The sequence below is a fragment of the Giraffa tippelskirchi genome, chromosome 11, assembly GCF_054371585.1.
Source record: "Giraffa tippelskirchi isolate mGirTip1 chromosome 11, T2T-mGirTip1v1.2.pri, whole genome shotgun sequence".
NCBI lineage: Eukaryota > Metazoa > Chordata > Mammalia > Artiodactyla > Giraffidae > Giraffa > Giraffa tippelskirchi.
In genome coordinates, this window is record NC_137285.1 from 9,186,339 (window position 1) to 9,201,195 (window position 14,857).

Sequence of the window (14,857 nt, forward strand, 5' to 3'; positions counted from 1 at the left end):
CAGGGGGTGGACAGGCTGACTCCAGTATGCCTTCCTCCACTCTCTGCCCCGAGAGCTCTTTCTCCTCCTGACCCATTCTTCAGACACCCAGACTTCTGGGCTCAGCATTTGAGGCTCTGCCCAGTTCTGTCCCAACTTACCTTCCTCGCCTGTTCTAGACACATAGAACCCAGAGCTAGAAAGCTCCTGAAAGAACATCTATTCCTGTGGTCCCCAGACTCTAATCAGTGGATGTTGCCACGTTGCTGGCACCAAAATCACCTACGGAGCTTGTTAAATAACATAAATCCCTGGGGACTTTCCTGGCAGTCCAGTGGTTTAGACTCCGCACTCCCAAGGCAGGGGGCACGAATTAGATTCCCTGGTCAGGGAACTAAGTTCCTGCATGCTGCAGCCAAAAAACCTTTAGTGAAAATAAATACATAAACCCCTGGGTTTCAACCTCAGACATTCTGATTCAGGAAGTGGGAACTGGGACATTTAGCCCCAGGATGATAAATACTTGACTCACCACAATTTTCCAAGTCTGAACCCAGGACATACAGCAATAATTGAGTCCCACACAATAGTTCTCTATACAGTTTCCTGGGCAGACACTACCAATCAATCAAAGTTTGCAGCAGAGATGCTAAAACCTACCGCCACTCTAAGTCTAAATCAGGTTGGTCACTGATTTGAAAGACGAGGGATGTGAGCTCCAGTGTAAGAAGGCATCTGTCCAAACTCACAGAGCCGGGGCTGGAAGGAAGACCTTCTGTACGCAGGCCCCAGGGCTTTCTGCCCCATTTGTGCAGCATCCTGTCTCTTTAAGGACTTGACTTTCTTTATCATCAAGGATATGTGCAATGATGTAGCCACAAAGATGCCACTGCAATGTTATTCCTGATAGTTAAGTGCAGAAACAAACTCAAATGACCAAGAATAGAGGAATGGTTAATTAGAATGTGGCACATTTCCACACAGCAATGATACTGCAGAAGAATATTTAATGGTGCAGAACGATGTTCATAAAATACTGCTAAGTTAAAAAGAGAGCTTTTAAAAACTTCATATAACAAATGCTAATGATAATAGCTGACACATAATGTTTACCCTGTGCCCGGCTGTTCATTTTGTCCTCCCAGCAACCCAATGGGAAATGCTCTATTTTTATCCACATGGTACCAAAGAGAGAGCTGGGACTCAGAGAGATTGGGGAGTTTGTCCTGAGTCACACAGCATGTCAGTTACAGAGCCAGGATCCTGAACCAGTCCTGCGTGCCCCTGAAGTCTGACCCTTACAATCCTGCCATTCCCCCCAGTGCCAGACGCCATTCTGGGCACTTAGTTGGCCTCTTCTGTTGCACCCAGTCCACAGACTCACTGCTCTGGCCCCTCCCGCCCTGCGCCCACCTCGATCTTGCTGTTGTACACCAGGATCTCCAGCACGGAGGTCTCCTCCCCACATGTGTCCAGGGAGGAGAGGTCGTAGAGCGAGGAGTACACCGGCCCGTAGGCCCAGTCCTTGAACTTGCGCGACAGGTGCCTGGTGTCCTCGTCCGTCACCTCCCGACGGATGATGTGTTGGAAGATCTGTGTGGGAGGAGGAGAGTCAGGGCGTTTGGGGGGGTGGGCAGGGGCACTGCCGCTGGGCCACTCACATAGGAGGGACCCCTGCAAACAGTGCCTCCCCAGAGAACAGGACAGGCAAGGGAAAACATTTACTGAGCACCTGCTGGATACTTTCCTCACGTCACCTGGTTTAATTCTTACCCTTACCATCCTGTTTGACAGATGAGCAAATAGCATGTGTATTATGTTGCTTCAGTGGTTTCCGACTCTTTGTGACCCCATGGACTGTAGCCCACCAGGCTCCTCTGTCCATGGGGTTCTCCAGGCAAGAATACTGAAGTGGGTTGCCATTTCCTGCTCTAGGAGATCTTCCTGACCCAGGGATTGAACTCATGTCTCCTGAGTCTCCTGCACTGCAGGTGGATTCTTTACCGCCGAGCGATCGGGGAAGCCCCCACGAGGAAACAGAGGTTCAGAGAAAAGGAGGATGTTCTCTGAGGCCACACATCAGGTTAGGGGCTGAACCAGAACCCCGGCCACAGAGGGCAGAGGAGTACTGCAGGGCTGCAGCTCTGGGGCACAGGTCTCTGTCAGTGGCGTGCCCTGGCTGGTGGGAGTGGGGCGGTGAGCATCCAGCAGGGTGGAATGAGCAGAGAGGCTCTGGGATGAAGTTGAACAGACTTGCTGGACAACAGGGAGCCACAGCAAGTTCTTGAGCTAGAACATCTGCACTCTGGGGTGGGCAGGATGGGAGGTGGATATGCACATTAATAACACATGCCAGCAGCAGCCAACCCCCCCACCGTGCATGCGCGCACGTGTGTGTGTGTAGTGACCTCGGCCCCGCACTCACCCCAATTTTGCCCGTCTTGGCGGCCATCATGAGGGGTGAGAGGCCGTCGTTGTTGAGCACGGCCTCCAGGTTGCTGTCGGGGAAGAGGCGGGCGCACTTGAGCAGCAGCAGGTCATACATCTTGGTGACGAACTTGGTGTTCTCGCGCGTGTTGTCGGCGATGGCCACCAGCGCGTGCAGCACCGTGTTGCCGCGGGAGTCCTGGCGCCGCATGTCCGCCTTCTTGTGCGGGTTCTCCGTCAGATAGTTGACGATGTGGGGCTGGTTGGTGCAGGCAGCCAGCGACAGGGGCAGCTCACCTGCGAGGCAGGGTGTCGGGGGGGCCGGGTCAGTGACGGGTCCCCATCCTGGGGAGATGCCGTGATGATGGACACAGCGCCCATGGTCAATGTGAACAAGCCCTGGCCGACTGCAATTGGCTGGGGGCGATGTCGCCAGGGAGACGGACGTGGCTATCTGAGGTATGGCCACGTGACTTGGAGGCTGTGGGGAACTCTTTGAGGGACTTTGTCTCTGAACCCCAAATAATGTGTGTCTAAGCAGGGGTGAAATTTAAAATCTTTCATGGGCCATGGCAGTGATGCCATTTCGATGCTGCATCTGACCATCAGTGCCAGCTTAAGTCAGACCAGAGGATGCGAGCGATAAGGTGTGTGTGGGGGCGTGGGGGACAGCCCACCATAGCCCTCTGATCCCGTCATGATGCCCACTGCACAGATGGGATGGCTGAGGCTCAGGCAAGCGAGGTGACGCTCCACTCCTCAAAGGTGAGACCTCAGTGACCAAGACCAACGAGGCGGCCAGCGTACCAGGCGCCGTCTGGGCCAGTAGTCAGCGCGGCCCTGGGTGTCTTGGGAGGTGTCAGGATGTCAGCATCATCGTGTACCCCCCCGTGGCCCCCAGCTTCTACCCCATGTGCCCCAGCCCCCACCAGGCCCCTCCTCACCGAAGTAGAAATAGCCGCCCTCGTCCTTGGGCTGGAAGAAGCGGCCCCGCGCCTGGGCGTGAACGTCAGCTCCTTGGGCCACCAGCAGCTCCACGTAGTGTTTGCAGCGGCGTTCGATGGCGATGTGCAAGGCAGTCTGGCCTGGGAGGGGGTGGCGGACAGTCACCGCAGGGTGGGTGGGGGACAGTCACCGGGGGAGTGGGGGTAGGGGGCAGAGCCCTGACCAGGCGTCAGGGGCGCTGGGGCACAGAAGGTGGAGATCCACCCCAGGGCAGCAAGGGGACCTTCAGACGTTCCCGGATGTGGAGTCTCTGAGGCCTGAGGTCCCAGACCTGCTGCATCACACCCGCAGGAGCTTAGGCTCAAGGGATATCCGAATTGGAGGACCCCAAATGTGGGGACTTTGCAGACTCGTAAGAGCCTTTCACGCCAGAGGAAACAACGGCATCGTGGTCTCACAGGATTTGGGACGCAAAATTCACAGCCTCTGAATCTGACATCCAGGAATCTGAAACATCAAGGTGGATTCATGGATCTCAGAATTTAGACCCAGGGAGCTGCCTTTTTGAGCTGTTGGCTCACAGGACTATCATCACAAAGCCTCGGAGTCTCCACAACCAGAGCATCTTGGGTCCGGGTTTCCAGGTTCACAACCCCCTTCGGCTCATTGCACGTGAGAACCTTAGAATCCTTGACTCTGAAACTCAGAATCTAAAAGTTGGAAGGGGTAGTTGCTGTTCAGTCCATTCGTTCATTCATTCGACAACTGGTTCCAGGACATGCTGCCACTCGCGGCCCAGACTGAAATGAGGTGTTGCCGGGGGGGGGGGGGGCAGCGCGTGGTGGACAAGTGGGGAGGGAGTCCCCCTCCCGCCCGGCCTGGGGCAGCACCTCGGTAGTAGATGTCTCGAAAGGGCGAGTTGATGAACTCCCGCATGTTGCCCGTGCGCTCGGCGATGTCCAGAAGCACGGGGATGGTGTCATTGCGGCCATTGCTCAGATTCAGCAGGGCCTTGGGCAGGCAGGTCTTCCCGGTGGACGGCTCTGCAGGGAGACACATGCAACAAGAGGAGTGCTTGGCCCGAGGCCCAAACTGCTGGGCGGCAGGGAGCCAGAGATCCTGGCCATGTTCTCCTTTCTGAGCCTGGCCCCTATCTGCTCCTCGACCCCACCCCAACGTACTGAGAAGGTCAAAGAAACTCAGAGGAGCAGAAGGTCTTTAAAACATGGGAAGCTGCAGCCTGTAGAGAGATGGTACTTACCAAAGCATATTTGGAAGGACTTTTTAAAAATATGGACCATTTTTTAAAAAATATATTTATTTGTCTGCATTGGTTTATTTGCAGCAAGCAGGATCTAGTTTCCTGACCAAGGATTAAACCCAGGCCCCCTTCTTTGGAAGGCAAAGTCTTAACCACTGGACCACCAGGGGAATCCCTAGAGGGGACTTTTAAAAATCACATAAAAAGGGGGAATGCTGGGTTAATCAAAGCCAACCGCCACCATTTCTTCACTACAGGACTTCTCAGAGCCTTTAATCTGCTAATGAGGACCGGGAACCTCTAAAAACGTTCCCAGGAGGCAGCCTTTGCTTGAACACAGATCCTTTATCCATGAAGTGGTTGCACTAGCGCCCCTAGAGGGGAGCGGAGGGAGTGCAGAGTTCCCCAAAGTGGGGGCTGTGAGCCATAATAGACAGGAAACAATCTTAGAGGATTTGGGGGCTCCTGCAGAGGCATCAATAAAAACAGCAAATTCCCAGGTGTGCAAGGTGTCAGCTCTTTGTCAAATCTCCCCCGTGAAGTCAGTCTCCGTTTGGTACTAAGGGGTCTTTAACACCTCCCCCTAACGCTTGCTAATGTCTCTGCAATTTTCTTTCCCTTGTATTAATTTTTATGGTGACATGAATGGATTTATATCTTTAAAAGAGAGAGTCAATAAAAAGAGAACTGGCTTTTAACCAGGCACAGGGCAACACAGCCCGATGCAGGAAGGGGCCCAGGAACGGGACGGGGAATAGGAGAGGCAAGGGTGGGCTGAGGGGCTCGCTCTGGAGCCAGGACCCCTGGGGCTCAAATCAGGCTTTGCTCTCCATTTCTGATTTGTGTGTGACCTTTTCCCTGCTTCCATTTCCTGTCTAACTACATGAGCCTATAAAGGGAAATCATAGGCTAATAGATAGCTGTTGATTAGTCCAGCACCAGGTAGATAGGCATTCTCAATAAGTCATACTGTTGCAGTTATTATTCTACCAGAAATGCTTTCCAGACTCTCCTTAGATACCAGGAATCAGTGGAGGAACGGGAAAAATCCACAGACTCAGAGAGACCTGAATTCCAGTCCCACTGCCCCTAAGAGTGAAGCTGCTCAGACAAGCCTCATTCTGGCTATTTCTTGCTACATCCCTGGCACCCAGCCCAGTGTTGACAGCAGGTAACTATGTACTGAATAAGAACAGACTTCAGCTTTCCATCTGCATAAGGTGGGGGGGCCGAATGCTGGCTGAGGCCCCCGGGGAGTCTGCTCAGACGCATGTGCCTCGAGGTGAATCGGTCTGTTTCCTAACTGACAGGGAATTAGGAAATTAGAATTGTCGCAACTCTCATTCCCCAGACCCCAACCCCGTCTGCACGTATCCCCTTCTTAGACCCTGATGTCCTAGCCAGCCAAAACCTGCCATTCATCCTCGTCCTGCCTTGTCCGCACACCCTCTCCCCCAGCGAGTCCCCACCAGTTTTACCTGTTTCTCCAAGCCCTCCACCACTCTCCATCTCCATTGCCACCCACCTGGCCCAGCCAGCATCTCTCTCACATGCCCAGGACACCTGCCTGGTTTCCACCAGCCTCTCCGGACACCCTTGAATCCACTTTCCACATAGCAACTGAGTTCAACTCTGGTCATGGTCAGCTGCAGGGCCTTTGCACATGCTGCTTTTTAACCTTCTCTCTAATCCTTCCCCCACCTGTTTTTACCTGGTTAACTTGAATTCGTTCAGACTCAGCTCAAGTGTCACCTCCTCCCGGAAGCTCTCCCAGATTTTCCTGATCAAGTCAAATCCTCCAACACAGCTTCTTTGTGGATACACAGTTATAGGTTGTAATTGTGTATTTGTTTCTGTGATTGCTTGATCAATGTCGGTCTCACCCCTGAGACTGAGAGCAACTTGAGCACAGGGTCAAATCTGCTTTGTTCATCATTTTTTGCCCCGGGCCAGCACCGTACCTGACGCTTGGTAGGTGCCCAATAACCACTTGTTGAGTAAATACACATTCAGTGAAGGGGCAAGCTGTGCACTGCATGGAATTCCAAACCACAAGGGCTCAAGTGGTTTATGTAGGATGTGGCCCACATGGTTGACTTGGACTTCCGCAACCCCAGACCCAGGCTGTAGCAGGGTACAGGGCTGCTAACCTGGGTCCTGGGATAAGCCAAGAACAGGGCTCAGCCAGACATCGGAAGTGGTTGCAGTCACAGGATTCCACCACCAGGTGGCGAAGTGGCTTTGCCCACTGGAGAGGCTGGAGCCAGGGGCCCTAAATAAACTGTTCAGTTGGAGGTTGTCAAACTTTTGCGGGGGTGGTCACTGACTCCCCTAAGAATCAATGAGCTCATGAACCTCTGGCTAGAAAAACATGCAGGGGTGGAGCCAGTTTTTGTGGAGCCTGAGACATACAATTTGGGGATCCTGTTTATGAAAATGAACACACGATTACAAATTCCAAGTTAGGTCCACGGATGTACCAGGGGCCAGAGCAAGGGAGGGTCCTGAAGCCTAAGTAGTAGGCCTCACGGTAAATCCCCCTCTACACCTGCCCTATTCCGTACAATGTCAGGAACCTACCTCAGCCAGTCTTAGAGCCCGCCACCCAGGCTCACGCAGACCCACTCGCCCGAACTCAGCCTGCGCTCAGAGACCCAGTCCTGAACTCAGGAGAAACCAGAAGTCTTGGCAAGTGCAGCCTGGCGCTGCTCTGCCCGCCAAAGGCAAAGCACCACGATTTCTGTTTCACGGGGGCTCTCCCTCCACCGCAAAGTCTCCCCACTTTTGCTTGGTGAACTTGGGGGGCTAGGTGGGGCCGTTTGGCCATGGCTTATATGTGGTTGATCTCCAAATTAGATTCGCAGCATCACGGAGACATTCTGAGGAGAGAGGGGGACCCCACCCCCCCAACTCTAAGCTCGTGCCCCAAACAAGGCCATACCATCTGCACCATGAGTGAATGCCTTTTGCAAGTCTGGTAATTCTCTTCTGATGGACACAGTGATACAGCATAGTATTATTTTGGTGTTTAGAGAGTCTGGCTGGTAAAGGTATATGTGAAAAATACACTGCAGACCCGGTCAGCCCATTTAGGCGCTTAATTTGCTTGAAATACCTAAAGTCTCCAAATACCTGATCTCCCTGGAGCTTTGTCAGCCCTGTGACTGTGGCCGGCCCACCTGAGACAGGCCCTCCTTCCTGGCAGACGCCACAATTCTCGATATTTTATATTGATTTGTGGGGTCACTTGGCCAGTTAATGACAGCTCATCTGGTACCTGGCAAACAGTACGTGGCTGACTAGGATGGAGGGATTCACAGGCTACCCTCCCCAATGCGCAGAGAGGCCGGGGCGGGCAGCAGAGGGGGCCAGTGCCCTGAGGCGATGCTTAAGCCTGGACGAGGCCGGAGGGAGCCGTCTGGGCTACGTCCCAGGGCAGTGGTGACTAGGCTCCAGCCTACAGTGGGGAGCCAGAAAAATGGGCAGGGGTGGGGCTCGAACCTGGAGAGCAGAAGCAGGAATGCCCTGCTCCCCCTTCCAGAGCTCCCGCAGACAGGACAGGGGCTTCTGGGACCCTGGCTCCCTCGTGCTTGGCACTATGGGATTCTCTGTCTGCAGAGGCCAGGGCTATGCTGTGATTATTCCCCAGGGTACAGATGAGGAAACTGATGCTTAAAGAGGCCACAGTTCCCTTAAGTGGTAGAGGTGGGATCTGAACCCGGGTGGATAGACTCTGGGCTTCCCTGGTGGCTCAGATGGTAAAGAAACAGCCTGTAATGTGACCCTGCTTACCTATGACACTTTCCATAAATAAAAGCTGAATGAATGAAGAAAGGCAGCCAAGGCCCAGAGAGGTTCAGTAATATGGAAAAGGACACAGGACCAGACTCCCTGTCCAGTGCTCGTCCTGCCTAGTGCAGCCCACTGACCCAGGAGAAGACACTGACGGGAAAGGGGGCCCCCAGTGCCAGGCCTCCCCCAGCCCCCAGCTGGCCCGCCTGCTATTCCTGGGTGGCTCACCCCGGAACTCCTCATCCGTGAGGCGCTTCTTGTGGGTCAGCAAGAAGGGGAGCAGCCCATCCAGGTCAGCAGTGGAGCCCCGGGACACGATGTCAAAGAGGATAGGCCGGTTGAAGACTTTGAGGATGGGAGGCGGCTGGGGCGCCGGAGCTTTGGGGCTCTGTGGCTGCTTCCTGAAGGGGGAGGAAGCGGGGTGATAGGAGGGCTCATCCCCTGCCCACCCTCACGGTCTCCAGCCTTAGAGACCAGAGGATTGTAGGGGAGGGCAGCTGGAGCCCTAGGGAGGGGCCAGGCCGAGAGGGGAGAGACATCTGGAGACACAGAGGAATGTTTTACCCCAACACTCTACCTAGCACCTACTGTGTGCTGGGTGGAGACAGTCAGAAAGAAGCTCACAAGGTCCCCATCCATCCATCCACCCATCCATACATCCAACCATCCACCCATTCACTCACTCATCCATCTACCTATCCATCCATCTACCCACACACCCACCCATCTACCCATCCATTCATCCATCCATCTATCCATCCATGCACCCACTCATCCATCCACCCACCCACACAACCACCCATCCACCCACCCACCCATCCATTCTTCCCTCCCTCCACCCACCTACCCATTCACCCACCCATCCACCCATCCATCCATCCATCTGTCATTTATTAACTGCTTAATAAGCCAGAGACTGGAAGAGACAAAGATACTAAGGACAGAAAGGAGGAACACCAGACTAAAAGATAAAGCAACTCTATCATTTATTCAAATCATTCACTGCTTGATTTATCCATTCAACAAACATTTGAGACAAATGAGGCCATGCACATAGATGCTTAGTTCAAGGCCCCACCACAGTCAACACTGATAAACGTTAGCTGCTGTTCCTGTTATTATTTAGTGCTACTGGGTGTCCGGAGCCTGTATGTGTGGAACAAATGCTGAGCTACAGAGGCGGGTGGAGAAAGAATAAGGTGGGGAGGGCTGGGGGAGGGGAAGTGATGGAGAAGGAAAGAAGGGAAAAAATGGACAGTCACTCAGCCGTTCAATGAGCGTTCATTGGGCACCTACTGTGCTCTAGGTTTTGAGAGACAAAGAGCTGGCGCAGAGCTAGCCTAGGGGCACCGTGAGGGCAGGGACGCTCTGGGTCACGTCCTCACCCACCCAGTGCCCAACACATACAGGGGCAGGAGGAGCCTGTGAAATGAAGACAGGACAGACGGGAGAGGGGGAGACGGGGAGCGCGAAGGGGAGAGTGGAGGGGAGCAGAGAGGGAGCCGGACAGAGGAGGCGGGGCTGAAGGACGAGGGGTCACCGAGCTGTTCCTCTGCCCGGGCCCAGACCTTGCACCCCAGGACGGGGCCTCCAGCGATGAGGTGCCAGGGAAGGGAGGAGAGGTGCTTCTGGACATCGGGGTAGGGGACACACAGGCTAGGGCAGCCCCCATTTCATCTGCTCCTGAACTGTGACCTTTGAGCCAAAAAATGAAAAGACACCCTCGCCCCGCCCCCGTCCTTACTGAGGCAGTCTTTGGGGTCTCTGAAGACCTCAGCTGCTCAGCCGCACCCCCCTCCAACACCTCTGCAGCCCCTCCAAAGCCACTAGCCCTGGCTGTCTGAGGTAGCAGTGGGGATGAGGGCCTGAAGGAGGGAGAAAGGGAGATGAAGAGCCCACCAGCTTCCAACGGGAGAGGGCACCGGGAAACCTTACTGCCCTGGACCTGTCTCCACTTCTGAGTGGAGGTTACAAAGTTCACCCTGCAGCTTGCGGACTGTGTTCCTTGGAGACCTCGAGCCTCTCCAGCCTCCACCTGGAATGTTGTTCAGTCACTCAGTCGTGTCTGACTCTTTGCAACCCCATGGACTGCAGCACACCAGGCTTCCCTGTCCTTTACCATCTCCCGGGGTTTGCTCAAACTCATGTCCATTAAATCGGTGATGCCATCCAACCATCTCATCCTCTGCCGTCCCCTTCTCCTCGTGCCCTCAATCTTTCCCAGCATCAGGAGCTTTTCCAATGAATCCCCTGTGTGGCTGCCCTTTCTCACTCTTTAGCTTTGGGCCTAAATGTCAGCTCCTCCAGGAAGTCCACCTGAATTGTTTCCTGTATCAGCTCCCTCTCTCACCTCAGCACCTCCCCCAGAGTAAACTACTTCTTTTTTTTCAGTTCTACCAGTTTATTGCTACCAACCCATCTCCCTCCACCCTCCTCACATGTGCATGCTCAGTCATGTAACCCTGTGGACTGCAGCCCAACAGGCTCCTCTGTCCATGGACTTTTCTAGGCAAGAATACCAGAGTGGGTTGCCATTTCCTTCTCCCAGAGTGAATTCTTTCTTTCTTTTTTCTTTTTTTTGACCGAGCAACATGCATGATCTCCCCCGAGCAGGAACTGAACCCATACTCCCTTCATTCGGAGTGTGGAGTCTTAACCACTGTACCACCAGGTAAGTCCAAAGTGAACTGTCTACTCACCTGCTTATTAAGTGTTCTGCCCTCCAAACTGAAGGTGCCAGTGACAGCTACTCAGTATCTAAGCTAAGTGGGGGCAGCATCTGGCCTGGCTCATTCCTGGAGCCCCAGGGCCAACCCCTCCCCTAACTTGGCATGTGGTGGATGCTCCAGAAACATTCACTGAACAAACCAGTGACTCAGTGAATAAATAAAGGAGACAGCTCCTGACCAAGCAGGGGCTGAGGAGGTGGGTGGGCTTCATCCAAGGGCATAAGTGAGTCTGTGATCAGCAAGGGGGAACAGAGGAGGACCAGGTGACAAGAGGACATATGCAGATTTCAAGACTGTCTTCCAGACACACACAGAGGCCTGAGAGGAGTTCTTAGGGGTTTTCATGCGGAGATGGCTAGACAGAGAGATGGCAGATGAACAGATGGGTCGATAGGTATCTGAATGAGTGATGATGGAGGATAAATTGGACAAGCAGATGGACAGGTGGAAAGGCAGGTAGCTGATAAGAGAGAAAGAGAGAAGGAAAGAGAAATAACAAGAGAGAGAGATATGGAAATGGAATAAATGAATGAATGATGAATAGTTTGATAGCTGACTGGCTGGATGAATAGAAACGATGAGTAGATAGGAGAATGGGCAGATGTTTGGGGAGTAAACGGTGGACAAATGGTTGTACGAGAGGATGACTGGATAGACAGATGGATAGATGGGTAGACAGATACTTGAGTGAGTAGATGATGGATAGATGGATGGACTGGACAAGTGGATGGCTAGGTGGAAAGACAGGTAGCTGGATGAATGAATGAGTAGATGATGGGTGGATGGGTGGATGGGCGAATTCAATACAGAGGAGACCCTTGGCCAGGCAGCCAGCAATACTCACTCTATGACCTTCCTCCTCCACCGCTTGTTGTCACTGGGGTGGTGACGATAGGTGCCGTAGTCAAAGAGCGAGTCCATGGGCGCCTTCTTGGGCCCAGGCACCACCGAGGATTCGTACAGGGTGGACTCCAGCAGGTCAATGGGGTTGGGCACCCCCTTGCGGAAGGCGCCCTGGAACTTCATGCGCAGGTTTGGTCGCCCGTCGCCGGGGCCGGCGGGGCGACCACCATCAGCCGGCGAGGGTGACGGGGAGCCGTCCTCCCCCTCGAACAGGTTGGCCAGTGACGACAGAGGGAAGGCCTCCCCGCCGGGGGGGCCAGTCTCATCCCCAGGGGACTCGGCCGCCTCCCCCGGCCCTGCGCGGGGGCCTTCGCCGGGATCCGCCATGCTGTCCCGGGGACCCGTCTACACGGCTCGGCCTGCAAGGGAATGGGAGGGGTGTCAGGCGGGCTCCAGGAAGCCCCCCTCCCACGTGGGCAAACAGCGCTGCTGCCAGCTGCTTCAAAGCCACCCTTGTAATGACAGGGGTGCAGGGTGGCCACTCCCAGATGTGGTTGGCCGCCAGCCCCTGGCAGGAGCTGCAACAGGAGCTCCATTCAGGGACCTGGAAACACGAGTCCACCTTGGGTCTAGCTACCCTGGACATCAGCTAGAGGAGAAAGGGCCTCAGAATCACACCAGGTCCCCAAACCTAGAGCCTGGGGCTTACTCCTGGCCAACCAAACCAGCTTTGGAGCACCCAGAGCAGGGTTTGAATCCAAGTTCTGCACTTAGCCACCATACGACAGGAAAGCCGATGGCTCACAGCCTCAGTTTCCCCATCTGTGAAATGGGGATGAAGCAGAGCACACGGATCCAGCGGCCTGTGCTGTGCCTGCCACACAGAAAGCACCTACTAAAACATAACCATTGAATGCGTGCTGCAGGCACACTAGGCGCTCAGGAAATACACATGAACTCACCATGGGAGTCAGTAGCCCTCAACTTCCCAGCTCCATCATTATGACCCCATTTTACAGAACAGGAAACTGAGGTTCTGAGGGTTTATTTAGCCGTGCCCAAACTCTGCTCCCCAGTGCCAAGCGCTGACCCCTTCCCTTCTGTCTTTGCCTTCCCTCTTTGCCTGGTTAGGTCCTGCCCACCTGTGTTCCCAACTCGTGTCGCTTCCCCTGGGAAGCCCCCCCGACCATTTGTTCGTGGGATTAGTTAGTTCCTGGGCTGTGAGTACCAGAGGGTTCAGTTCAGTCACTCGGTCGTGTCCGACTCCTTGCGACCCCATGAACCGCAGCATGCCAGGCCTCTCTGTCCATCACCCACTCCCGGAGTTTACCCAAACTCATGTCCATACCAGAGGGTAGGGAAGGCCTCTACCTTGTCCACGCCTGCGTCCCCCGCACCTTGAGGGGTGCCACACGGAAAAACGACCTGATGACAAAGGTATTATTTATTCTCATTTGTCAGGTGAAGAAAATGGAGCTTGAAGAGGGCAAGTCACACAGCTTGTAAGGAGAAGAGTTGGACTTGAACCCAGGTCTCTCCGGCTCCTAGGCCCAATGTTTAGGAAAAGGGCAAGGGAGGGACGAGGGCCTGCTGGTTGTCAGCCCCCTGCCCTCTGCAGCACACCATGGGGTGGGCTGGACACCAAGGGCGAGTTTCCTGGAACTCCTCACATCCTGCCTGGGCTGCAGAGAAATGTCTGAAAAGCTCTTTTCTACATCTCTCCCTCCGCGCACATTAGCAGAAGAACAAAGATTGGTCCCCACCTTGTTTGTTTTTGGTTGCCAGGAGAGAAGGCGAGGGCCCCTGCAAGAGGCCTCTCTTGGCGGGCACAGCAGGGCACACAGAGGGTCAGGGCTCCTAACTCAGATGGGCCCCACTCTGGGCACAAACGGGGAGGGAGAGCCTGGACTTTAGACTCTTCCAGGCCTGGGTTCTAATCCCAGCTAAGCTATTTCTGTGTAGAATGACCTTGAGAGAGTGTCCCAAGCCTCAGTCTCCTTATGTATAAAATGGGTACAACAGTAGTAGCTTTCTCATACATTTGCAGGAAGAATTAAATGAGATCGGGCATGTCCAGTGTCAATGAGCACAATCAGAGAGGGAAGGAAGGGCTAGGTGCACAGGTGCTGAAATCAGATTTACCCAGCTCCCCTCTGCTGCTGCTGCTAAGTCGCTTCAGTCGTGTCCGACTCTGTGCGACCCCAGAGACGGCAGCCCACCAGGCTCCGCCGTCCCTGGGATTCTCCAGGCAAGAACGCTGGAGTGGGTTGCCATTTCCTTCTCCAATGCAGGAAAGGGAAAAGTGAAAGTGAAGTCGCTCAGTCGTGTCTGACTCTTAGCAACCCCATGGACTGTAAGCCTACCAGGCTCCTCCGTCCATGGGATTTTCCAGGCAAGAGTACTGGAGTGGGGTGCCATTGCCTTCTCCAGCTCCTCTCTGGGCCCTGGTTAATCAGCAGCTGTGAGATCTTGGGCAAATCACTTCCTCTCTCTGGCCCTCAGTCTTCCCACCTGTAAAACCAGGGTAACCACACCACCTCCTAAAGTTCTTGGGAGATGCCAAGTGTCTTCAAGAATTTGAAGCACCCACTGGGTGCTGGCACCTAGCATCAGTCAGGAGACATTAGCTCCAATCCACCTGCCAGGCGGGCAACAGAGACCCCTAGTGGCTGCCCCGAGTCCGGGCTCTGTGATGCAGGAATGGGGGTATGTTGAGGCAGGGAGGGCTGTCCACCGGGGTGTAGGCACTGAGCGGGAGATTAGATTTCCCTGGGCACAGTCCTGCTCACTTCACTGGGGACCCCAAGGTCAGGGGAAGAGAAGGAGTTTAGGCACATACTTCTTAATTACTGCACCCTCTCCCAGGTCCCCATGGGATTCC

General features: G+C 54.3%; 1 protein-coding gene across 3 annotated transcripts in view; it reads right to left on the bottom strand.

The window, feature by feature from the left end:
- The window catches only part of TRPV4 (transient receptor potential cation channel subfamily V member 4), a 71,378-nt gene that overhangs the window by 9,893 nt on the left and 46,628 nt on the right, over nt 1-14,857 (bottom strand). For all 3 annotated transcript variants that reach the window (XM_081546129.1, XM_081546130.1, XM_081546131.1), the window contains 6 exons: nt 11,978-12,395; nt 8,633-8,805; nt 4,242-4,394; nt 3,351-3,491; nt 2,405-2,703; nt 1,393-1,572 (listed from right to left, as the gene is read on the bottom strand). In XM_081546129.1, coding sequence (XP_081402255.1) covers nt 1,393-1,572; nt 2,405-2,703; nt 3,351-3,491; nt 4,242-4,394; nt 8,633-8,805; nt 11,978-12,363 — 1,332 coding nt within the window. In that variant the 5' untranslated portion in view covers nt 12,364-12,395. The remainder of the gene's footprint in view (nt 1-1,392; nt 1,573-2,404; nt 2,704-3,350; nt 3,492-4,241; nt 4,395-8,632; nt 8,806-11,977; nt 12,396-14,857) is intronic.